Source organism: Helianthus annuus, chromosome 4 (assembly GCF_002127325.2).
Source record: "Helianthus annuus cultivar XRQ/B chromosome 4, HanXRQr2.0-SUNRISE, whole genome shotgun sequence".
Taxonomy (NCBI): domain Eukaryota; kingdom Viridiplantae; phylum Streptophyta; class Magnoliopsida; order Asterales; family Asteraceae; genus Helianthus; species Helianthus annuus.
Window position 1 is genome coordinate 17,583,864 of NC_035436.2, and position 12,104 is coordinate 17,595,967.

A 12,104-nucleotide genomic window follows, 5' to 3' on the forward strand; every position below is an offset into this window, starting at 1 on the left:
TCCAAGTTAATATCTCACAAGCCCATAACCTTTAGAATTTCATTGTTAGCAAGTCATACCTTCCAAAATTCTCCAACTTTCATATTCTTAACCATTTGCATTATTGTGTGTGTGCCATGAAACGATTCACCAGAATCCATCACCCAAGGATCCACACTACTCTACACTGCAAATCAACACATCATCTTCAGTGTAGGCTTCCACAAAATTCACCTCCCCCTTACCATTTGGACACTAATTCTTGAAATGTCGCACCTGTTTTAGTTCCAACAAACGACATCCTTTCAAGCCTTACACTAACTGCTCCTCCTCCTCCTGCTGCCTTTGTTCCTCTTCCTACCCTTGCCTTATGTACGCAACACTTCACTTGATAATTCTATCAACTTTTGCATCTAACATCTTCTCCCAAGATCAAGTTTCTAATCCCTTCAAAACTGAAACTGCTAGTTTATGCTAAACTCGTAAACGTTATTACTGTTCTAGACTGACTGTCTGACAATGAGGATAACAACAGTAAAGCTTGAACCTCATCATCAAATTCGATTCCCACTAACACTAGTCTAGCCCAAACTGCATTGAGGTTATTGATGTATCAGGCGGTTAATCTCGTCTTTCATCACTACACCAAGCATCTTGAGCTTAATCTACATTTATTTGTTACATGGTATTGGCTAGGTCTCTTACAGTCCAATCATTAGTTGCTCTCACGCTGTGCTTTCACACCTTTGCAACAATTAAATGTCGTCCACTGTGTTTGTCTATCTTCTATTGATATAAATACCATCGTCCAACTTGAGAGGCGCACATGCTGAAGCTAGAGACATACATTTTTTTTCTTCACAATATACATTTTTATTTTTGTTTCTTTTTTTTTTTTTTTTATCTTATAGATGCTCTACATAGTGATGTAATTAATGTTCATTTGAGACATACATGAAGCACTACCATTTTCTTTATTTAATGTTACTAGTCAGTAGTCACCCTTATAAGAAATTAATATTACATTGATTAGTTTATGTTACTAAATAAAAAAACAAGTGCGTGGACAGCGAGTATACATTTATGGTTTGTTAGAACGTTCATATACACCTGTACGCATAATATACATGCGTTGACTTGCTTAATCCTAATGAGCTTTCACACTCCATATAAGTGGGTGCCTTCTCTATATAATTCCACCATTGTTCTTCACATTTTTTTAAAAAACATCCACCCTTTCTTAAAATAAAATTCAGTTCATTTGGTTGGTTAGTTTTGGGTGAAAAGGCATAAGATGGATGCCGATGATGGAAGAAGTGTGTTACCTGAAAATAACAACCATGATCATCACCACTCCGACAAAGCGGCTGTTGGAAGTGGTCCAGTGAACAAAACCGGTGGCTGGAAAACTGTCCAGCTTAGTGTTCTTGGAGGCGCTAAGGCCGGAAGTAGCAGCGAAGGTGTGACCAAGACGGTCAATGTAGCTGAAGTAGGGAAGAGATTATCGAGAATCCAAGATGTGGCGAAAAAGTTGATGTATTTGAATGCCTCCTCAAAACAACCCATACTCAATGGATTCAACTTTAGTGGCAAGAACAACGATCCGGAAGCAGCGTGGATCGCCTTGGAAAAGCGATTTGATGAACTCACTATGAAAACTGGTGGCTTACTTCCAAGTTCAAGCTTCGGTAAATGCATAGGTAACACAAAATTCATAGCTTGTTCTTTATTTTCTTGATTCATAATAACAATGGGTTTTGTCCTCTTAAAAACTTCTTAAACATTTTGGGCACTATTTCCTTATACCAATAATGATCCTTTAAATGGAAGACAATAGTTTGGTTCAATTAATTCTAATAAATTGTATGGACATTTTACCTTAAAAATAAAAGAAATATCAGCTCACCAACGCCTCTTATCGATCTGGTCTCTCACTCGCGGTCACTTCTCCCCCCTCCCTCTTCCTTCAACGCCACCAGGTTTGAGAGGGGCGTCAAAACCATGGTTTTTAGCGGAAGAGAGAGAGAGAGAGAGAGAGAGAGAGAGAGAGAGGAGGAAGAGGAGGAGGAGGTACGGAGAAAGAATATAGGGATAATATTTTTAATCTCTTAATATAAAAGAGTTAATGTTACTTTTTTTTCTTACAACAATTTGTTACACCTATATTCCACCTAATGTTGCATTTGAAAGAACACTAGCAAAACCACATGAACATTACTCTTTTTGTAAGTTTGGATTACAATAATTTTACTAATGAGTTTCATTGTTTTATTTTTTGAATTTGATAGGAATGAACACAGATTCAGACAAGTTCGCAGAAGATTTGTTTAAATCACTTTGCCAACGTAGAGGTATAACCAGTGATCCGATTAACAAAACACTATTTAAGGAATTTTGGGAAGAAATTTCTAATCAGAGCTTTGATTCAAGGCTAAAGATTTACCTGGCAATGTGAGTATATTAAAATTTTTTGTTTAATAATCATAGTTAATTCATATTTTTTTTTTTTGAGGGAAATTTACGTTGAGAAATATAATAAATACAGGATTGATAAAGATAACGACGGTAAGATCACAGAAGAAGAAATCATGGAGGTATGTATTAGGAAATAAATATTTATTTTATAGGTGTTTCGGAATACAAGAAAGTTGGTTGTAAGAAAACGTGTTTGAGAAGTTGTTCAAAGTTTTCAAAGTTTTGATTAATAAGTTATTGTTTAAGGTTTTGAAAAAATCTAAGTAGTTGATTATTTACATGTAAAATAACCTAATATGTAATAAAAAAATTAAATTCCACATATTTAAAAATGTTAATATCAGATTAGGTACGATGGGCCAAGAAGTGCTTAAAGAGTGGTTATGATACGGACATAAAGTATTACATAACATGGTAATTTTGAATATAATTTGAAATTAGGGGGAGATTCATTTGAGAAGAATCTTCTTATAAAAAGAAAAATAAATTAATTTAGGCCATTTATTTTTTTGATCAATGGTTTTGAATCAAGATATAATTATTGTGAACTTTTAATTAATGATTTAATTAATAAGGGCAGGGTAGACATTTTGACTTAGAATATTAATTTTTTTTTTGAACAACAAATTTGGAATTTAGAATATTAATAAATGTTATAAAGAGTTACTCAATTATTATTAATGCCATAATAATTTTCTCTTTCACTACTATTAATGTGTTGGTCCTACACCAATTAGAAGTGACAAAATTTTTTAAAAGTGTTGTGTTCTACACATATTTTATTTTATTATGAGTCAACAAATTATTTAAAAGTGTTGGGGTCCTACACATTCTCTACCTTACACCAAAACATTGTTTTTATGGTGTAGTAAACGTTGAATATGTAAGAACATGTATATGATTGTTTTTATTGTGTAAGGTGCAAAATTATTTTATAGGATGACTTATTAAATGATTAAGGTTCATTAATTTGAATAACAAAAATAAATGATAAGCTTATTAAATGATTTGTTCTAATTACCTTTGTATCCTTTATTCTTTTTATTCTTAATTTATAATTTCTTTTTATTTGAACTCTCCACTTTGAAATTATTTTTTTAAAGGGTACATTTCAGAATTCTAGTAATACATAAAGGACAAAAAGTGTAATTTACTCTATTTATATACTACAGTATTAATCAACTATATGTGTTAAAGTATATGAGAATAACTACAAACAAAAACCAAGTTAAATCATATCTCGTAAGTATAATAAAGATTATTATAATACATTTTTTTAATGCTAACAATTATTCACAATTGATGCACATGTGATGCAGATTATCAAGGCAAGTGCATCAGCCAACAAGTTACCAACTATTGAAAAGGATGCAGAAAAATATGCAGCATTCATCAAGGAAAAGTTAGACCCGGAAAAACTCGGTTATATCATGGTACAACTTTAGATTACACAACACCACTGGTTATAGTTTGGTAGGAAATATATTAGTGATCAAAGCTTAATGTTTAAACAGATTGACAAGTTGGAGAAGTTATTAAAAGATGCAGCAACACGTAACGATATAGGAGAAACACATGACTCAAGCGAATCGTCTAGACAACAGTTCAAACTAACACAATTTTTACATGATAATTGGAAGAGATGTTGGGTGGTTGTACTTTGGATAGGAATAATGGTTGGTTTGTTTACGTGGAAGTACATTCAATACAAACACCGAGCTGTATATGATGTGTTAGGGCCGTGTGTATGTATAGCGAAAGGTGCAGCTGAGACTTTAAAACTAAACATGGCGATTATGTTATTACCTGTTTGTCGGAACACAATTACTTGGTTGAGGAACAAGACTAAGTTGGGTGCCGTGGTTCCGTTCGATGACAATATTAATTTCCACCAAGTAAGTCAATATTATCACATTTGAAACATGTCTTGCTTAATTAGTTCTAAACGAGCTGGACCTTCACTAAATTGTTCGGCGAGAACTTCTTTATATTTTTTTTCTTTAGTAAACGAACAAACACGAACAACCTTTTTTTGTTTAGTTAACTACATGAACAAAAATAAACATATGTCTTTTGTTTAGTTCGTTCATTTATTTTCATTTACGTTTATTTGTTACTTAATTGATCGATTGTACATTAGCCCATTAGCTCATGAACCTAATCAAATTTTGAACCTAGCTTTAAGGAATAAAGTGTTCAGCTTTAGGTTGGTTTTGTTTTCTTTTTGCATTAGTAAGTGAATATTGGTATAGAGTTTAACTTATTGGATATTGTTTGCTTAATTTAAAATGTTGCATATTGTGGAACCATATGATGATGATTGTATTCATACTTGAAAATTGATAATATTGTTTATCTTTAAATTGTGATCGTCTTTCTTCATTTGTGTTTGTGAACCATTCAAAATATGCCCGTTCTAATGTCCGTGTCGTGTTTACTTGGAATATCTACGAACTAACATAAAGGTACACAACCACGTTCATTTTTTTCTTGACGAACGAACAGTAAAAAAATATTTGTTCATTTATGTGTTTGTTCATTTATTGTTTGTTCGGTTAATGAACGTGAACAAGCTCAGGCTTGTGTTCATTTGGTTTGTCTATAGGTCTAATGTTGGTTACTAAATTTGGAAAGTTTAAAATGTTTTATTGTAATTTCAAGTCAAATATACGTTTTTTGTTGTTACTATGTTATAGGTGATTGCAGTGGCGATCGCGATTGGAGTTGGGTTACACGCGATTTCCCATTTAGCATGCGACTTTCCCCGATTAATCCACGCAACTGAGGAAGAGTATAAACCGATGCAACAATATTTTGGGGATCAAGCGGAAAATTATTGGCATTTTGTAAAGGAAGTAGAAGGGTACACGGGAATAATAATGCTAGTACTAATGATTATAGCTTTTACACTAGCATGGCTAAGAAAAGGCCTCAAACTACCCTCATTAACAAGATTTAAGGCATTCAAGAACTCAAAGTCGTATAATTCCATCGTAAAGAAATTAACAGGACCTATTGCTGCTATTAACAAATTAACGGGATTTAATATCTTTTGGTACTCCCACCACCTCTTTGTTATCGTCTACGCACTGCTTATAGTTCACGGGATTAAACTTTATCTCACCAAGGAATGGTACAAGAAAACGGTTAGTTCCTTTATGTTATCTCATTTTATAATACCTTTTTTTATATATTAGCTTGATGTAATGTCTTAGTACTAGGTATTCGTAATCTTTAAAGTAAATTATGCCTTACGGATGCAGACTTGGATGTATTTGGCGGTTCCAATCTTGCTCTACGCTTGCGAGAGACTGAAAAGGACATTTCGATCTCGTTTTGATCCAGCCAAGATACTTAAGGTATAATGTTTATTTTTTTCTAAGCGGTCTAGCAAAGTCATTGGCGTTTTCATAAGGTTTCTGAACTTGTTTTGGTTTCAAGGGAGTTTGCTACTTAAAACCGTAGACTTAATTTGAGTCAACTAGTCAAAGGAGTAGACTTTTTTTTTTTTTTTTTTTGAGATTTGACAAGTCAACATATTCACATGAATATCGGGTGTTAGATTTTTTTTTTAAAAAGTAGAAACCAAAACACTTACATAAGCCTCCTAGAAATAGAAAGGTCTATACTATTATATGCACATGATCTTTTTTAGTAGAAAAATAAACACTTCCACAAAACCTCCTAGAAATAGACAGGTCTCCAATCTTACACACACATGCGTTTTGGACATCTTACTTTAGCATACGTACGGGTCCATTTAGTTGTGTTTTATCATTGACACATAAGATAAAGACATATCTTAAGATATCGGTTCTGTTAAAGGTGGCTGCTTATCCTGGTCGTGACGGGGTATTGGCACTTCGAATGAGGAAGCCTGAAAACTTTAATTACAAGAGTGGAGAATACATGTTTGTCAAGTGTGATGCTGTCTCCCCATTTGAATGGTTTGTTTACATTAAAAGAATTGAAAACAATATATAAATTATGTAATAGTACAATTAAGTAACTTAACACTTGATACATGTTAATTAACAGGCACCCATTTTCCATTACATCTGCCCCAAGTGATGACTACCTGAGTGTGCATATCCGGGCTCTTGGTGATTGGACTAAAAAAATTAACAAAATCTATTCAGAGGTATATATGCAACCATTGTTTACTGCTTATAGTCCATGTTGTTAGTTAATTATTATATCACTTAACATGTGAATTTTCATCTTCGGTAGGCCTGTTTGCCTGATGAAGGAAGTGAGATTCGTAAAGCTGATTTTCCGGAACAAATTCCGAAGTAAGTAGAGTATGTCTGTTTCTAGATTCACATCATATAGTAAGAAGGATGGTTTGAGCAACAAACCAAAATGAGCTTGGGATTGTCATCTTTTTCGTTCGGGTAAAAATAGTCGATCACGCCAATCCTAAAAACGCTTTTGTCTCGTTTAAGGCAACTAACTTGTTACTAATGGTTAAACACAATACTATCTCAATATATTATATATTAAAAACTTATTTATTCCCTAAACTGCAAACATATATCTAACATGCAAAATGTTTTATATTCTAAATTCATGTATTTAAAACATATTAAGAACTTTATATTTTAAGAGAATTGAATATGATTCTTTTGCACGTTTAGAGCCGGGGATACGAAATTCACGTTTAGAATCTTTAAGTGCATTTGGGTTAAAAGTAAAGAATTGAGTGTGTTAAACGCATACAATCTCTTAAATCATTTTAATTGATGATAGTAATTAGTGGTTGGTTATTCATAAACATAACAAACCCTTTCGAAATCTAGAAAAAAGTTTAAGATGAATGAAGCAAAGATGTTTGCGGGTCAATTCTAAGAATATAACTTGTTTCAACCCGAATCCATTTTGATCCAAAGATTTAAACATATATGTATTTGAATAACTTGATCAATCTTTTTTACAGTAACCTAAGAGTTCTAAAAATTGACGGTCCATACGGTGCACCCGCACAAGACTACAAAGATTACGAAGTGGTGTTGCTAGTGGGCTTAGGCATTGGAGCAACTCCAATGGTCAGTGTTGTGAAAGATATTGTGAATAACATTAAAGCCAAAGAAGAAAAACAAAATGCATTGGAAGATGGTACAATATCACAAAAGAACAAACTTAGTCCAACAAGAGAACATGAGTTTAAAACAAAAAGGGCTTACTTCTATTGGTCCACTAAGGGACAGAATACGTTGGGTTGGTTTAAAGATGTTATGGATGAGGTTGCTGAGATAGGCAAAAATGATGTCATACAGATTCACAATTATTGCACAAGTGTTTACGAGGAAGCAGATGCGCGATCGTCTTTAATTACTATGCTTCAGTCACTCTATTATGATGAAAAGGGTGTTGATATTGTATCTGGTACCCGTGTGAAGACTCATTTTGCTAGACCGAATTGGCAGAAAGTTTACAAAAGAATTGCGGATACTCACAAAGGTTCCAAAATAGGTTAGTCCTGCTAACTCGTTCTAACTTTAATTCTTTTCGTTATACTTGAATATTCATATAAAGCATAGCTGGCACAACGGACGGGTTCGGTTAAAACATGTCGCGAGTAATGCATACGGATCATGATGAGCTCGGTTAGGCTGGCATGGTTTCAATTAATTCTTTTGTCAGTTTTAAAGTTTTATAATGCCCTAAATGTTATTACAAAAACAATAATCTTTGAATAAAAAATTTGATTTAGTTGGAAATTGTATTGGTTAATATTTACATTCAAAACTTTAGATATAAGTTAACTACAGTATCCGTTCTCATTAGCTCATCAAGTAACATGTTTTAGTTGCGTTTTGTCGCAAATTGTTATAATACTATAAAATAATGAAAAACCGAGTTATTTTAATTGTGTCATGAATACGCGTTAACGACCTATGGCTGGTGATGGCTCTAAAGGGGTGGTTTTGCTAGAACAGGTGATATATAATGTCGATCATGTGATGTTTTCTAACTTTCATATCATTATAATTCGCAGGGGTTTTCTATTGTGGATCACCAGTAGTAATAAAAGAGCTAAAAGAATTAGCTTTAGAATTCACTGATTCATCAACCACGTTTGAGTTTCACAAAGAGAATTTCTAAGAAAACTTTCCTTTCTGCCCTTCAAGAAAGAATTTCTAATATTTTATGTTTTGTGTTTTTTATGCATATATCCTTATATAGTATCAGAGTTGTAAATTAATGATTGAAGACATCCATGATTGTTGTCATCCCTCAATCATGCTGGTTAGTTTGTTGTAAAATTAAGTAAATTTAATTTATTCAATTAAACCTTAATTTCTTGTTGAAAAATGTTTATGATCTTTTATACACGTGGGTGACAAGTACATTTCTTTTAAAATTTTGAAATGCAGATGCATTCATTGTATGCAAACAGGGGATGAGAAACCATTCGAAAGTAGGCAATTCTAATCAAAGTAGGCCATTCGAAACCAAAAGTCACATAAAAACATAAACTTAATTACGAATAAACATCGATATATGTTCAAAACACCTAGTTTTGCAACAAAAAAAAAATCGATAGATGCGGGCATATCATACATGTATATGTATCTCGTCTTTGGGTGCCTAAATCAAACATCTTTAACATTAACGTGAAGGAAAATAACATCTACAAGTGTGAAATGTAGATGACACAAGTCAAAAAGGTTAGGGTTGATGCGGCATATGGTTTTGGGCCTATCTATTGAGCTCAAACTTTGGGCTTATATTTACAGTGAATTCCATGGGGCCTTAGCCCAATTCTTTTCGTGTACACTTCTTGCATGAGAGAGATCCTTTTGTGCACCAGGCATCTCTTGATCTCTCTCACAAATTATATATCTTTTATCCCCATTCTATCTAGTTCAAATGCACTATTTACTTACTATCCATCATACTGACTTGACCTGGGTTTGGCCATCGGTTCCTTCATACGCAAGTCAATGTTTGTCGCATGAGCTTAGACCGGAACTGGGAACTACTCAACATCCAACAATCAAAACTTTACCGGGCATTCGAACTTCACCATATGAATCATACATGGGACCAAGGGTGTACCCAAGTGAGGCCTTGGGTGGGTGGGCAGCCCTCTTAAAAATAAATTGTGTATTTTATAGGCAAAAATCCCGATCGCATCACTTGAAAGTTTGGCTGAACTCCTAGTTCACATCCTTAGAAAAATAATTTTTGTGTCCGTCACTATATGGGACAATAAACAAATTAGTACGCTTCATATTCTCACCACAACCGAAAACAGTCCCTTATCTATAGTGGCTCACACCTTTCCCCAACATTAGACATTGTTTTTTTAACGAATCCCAATCTTATGTGATGCAAAATGTTACAAAACATGGATCTACCGAGATCTATCAAAGAAACCACAAATACCCAAAACCTAATTGATATTAACCCATGAGTTAATTACTGTTTTCGTCCCTGAGGTTTGTCAAAAATAACGGTTTCAGTCCATTAGTTTAAAAATTGCGATTTCAGTCCATTAGTTTCATTTTCGTAACCATTTCAGTCCACTAACTTAACTCCATCCATTTATTTTGTTAACTTTGAGTTAACTAACTAATTCAGGGACGGTTTGCGTCAGTTTTAGAAACACAGGGACTTAAGTGTAAACTCTAAAACACTAAAACAAAAAAAATAGTAAATTCCAAAAAATCAAAAAAATTCCAAAAAACCAAACAAATTCTAAAAAATAATAATAATTCTAAAAAATCATAAAAATTCTAAAAAATTCTAAAAAATTCAAAAAATCCGTTTCGGTGCAAACTGTTTCGAACCCGAACCGTTTCGAGCTGAACCGTCCGTACCGTTTCGACCCGAACCGTTTCGAGCTGAACCGTTTCGACGCGAACCGTTTCGACCCGTACCGTTTCGACCCGTACCGTTTCGAAGCCGAACCGTTTCGAGCTGAACCGTTTCGAACCGAACAGTTTCGACCCGTACCGTTTCGAAGCCGAACCGTTTCAAGCCGTACCATTTCGAACCGAACCGTGCCGTTTTGAACCGAACCGTTTCGAGCTGAACCGTTTCGAACCGAACCGTGCCGTATCGAACCGAACTGTTTCGAGCTGAACCGTATCGAACCGTACCGTTTCGATACGAACCGTTTCGAAGCCGTACCGTTTCGAAGCCGAACCGTTTCGGTTCGATACGGCACGGTTCGCGTCGAAACGGTACAGCTTGAAACGGTTCGGTTCGAAACTGTGACAACCCTCTCAAAACCAGGTATCCGTACGACTTAATTAATTATTAATTGATGCCAAATTACTGTGCTTTACTGAGTTTGCTGATAAACTGCTACTTGATTGTTGGTACTTGTACATATCTGCATCATACTTTGATATTCCTGTCACTACACTACTTAATTGCTGAACCTTAGTGACAAACATGATGCACAAAAGCACAGTAGCACTAAACGGAAACACAGTGAACATGCTGATATAGCCAGCATCAGGCAAACGCTGCCTCTAAAGGCCTGAATGAGCCAGAATTATTTTACTACACCCATAGTGTGTGTAGGGATACAAGGGTTGTATGATTACGTCTCTAGGAATAAGATATAGAGATTTGGATGTGCCTAAAACATACTTTAAGCACGAAACACAGCACTTTTATCAACACACTAGCTTCTAGCTAATTAATAAAGTGCCAAAATATGGGGAATTATTCCCGACACTTTGCAGAATAAATTGTGTCGCTAAAAATATTATTTATGACGCTTAACGGATATCTTAAGCACTTTAACGGATTACTATCCGACCGAACAACCGGACAATACCCGGAACATAAAAATATTGCCAAAATTAATATTGATACTTTTCTGAGCCAGTTAGGGTCCCTGATTACCCTAACACCCGCTTTTAATGCACTAAAGCAACTAACGGGGTTAGACCTCGCACGTAACGCACTTAACCAAACTTAACCGTAACTGAACGTTTGAAAACGAACCGAGCACCATTACATCCTAAAGGAATCGGCCAACTAGTGGGACCCGGGGAGTACACCTTTATTATTTTATATTGGATTGCACGAGGATCGAGACAACTTTCTCTATAAATACCTCACTACCTCTCACACACACCAACACACACTTCACCTCACCACCACTCCCTCTCCCTCTCCCTCCTCTCGGCCGAGATCACCACCACCCCCACATCCGTTTTTCGGTTCAAGTCTTGACATTCCAAGGGTATACAAGTGTCGGTGGTTACGTACAACGGAGCTCGGAACAAACGGAACGCGAAGGACCTCTACCGTTTGCTATTATCCACTCAGTTTTCGCCATAGATCTTCCCTAGCCCCGAGCTAGAGGTATAACGTTTAAAACTCATTATTAATCGTGTCTAAAGTGGTTAAAAGGATTTTTGATGGTTGAATGTCGGTAACCCGCTAAAAGAAACTTTAAAGTCTTCAAAAACGTGTATTTCGTTGGATAAAAGCACATAACGCGTGTAAAAGTCGTAGTACTTGAATATGTTGATTAATATGGCCCGATCTACGATGTGGTGGCTCTCATCATCGTTTAACCCGACTTTGTCCGGATCGCGTATCTTGACATACACTTGTTTCTTGTGTACAAGGGTTAAAAGGTGAAACTCCACCACACGGGAAACATGAACTTGTGTAAAAAT

The 12,104-nt window shown here is 35.0% G+C and overlaps 1 protein-coding gene across 1 annotated transcript; it reads left to right on the forward strand.

Annotated features, from left to right (window-relative positions):
• The first annotated feature begins 1,197 nt into the window (after positions 1-1,197).
• Positions 1,198-8,769, forward strand: LOC110873242 (respiratory burst oxidase homolog protein C). The gene is made up of 12 exons (XM_022122177.2): positions 1,198-1,679; positions 2,268-2,430; positions 2,525-2,573; positions 3,774-3,887; positions 3,969-4,349; positions 5,151-5,600; positions 5,718-5,813; positions 6,280-6,401; positions 6,493-6,595; positions 6,685-6,746; positions 7,391-7,926; positions 8,453-8,769. Exons 1-12 carry the CDS (start codon positions 1,274-1,276, stop codon positions 8,557-8,559), a joined length of 2,589 nt encoding a protein of 862 aa, XP_021977869.1. The 5' UTR covers positions 1,198-1,273; the 3' UTR covers positions 8,560-8,769.
• Positions 8,770-12,104: the final 3,335 nt, after the last annotated feature.

What these genes read in the sequence shown, in the direction of transcription:
- LOC110873242 (XM_022122177.2), top strand. Translation starts at nt 1,274, where the DNA reads ATGGATGCCGATGATGGAAGAAGTGTGTTACCTGAAAATAACAACCAT. An exon ending in AAAAACTCGGTTATATCATG is followed by an intron (nt 3,888 to 3,968) that starts GTACAACTTTAG and finishes ATGTTTAAACAG; the next exon opens with ATTGACAAGTTGGAGAAGTT. An exon ending in AGGAATGGTACAAGAAAACG is followed by an intron (nt 5,601 to 5,717) that starts GTTAGTTCCTTT and finishes TTACGGATGCAG; the next exon opens with ACTTGGATGTATTTGGCGGT.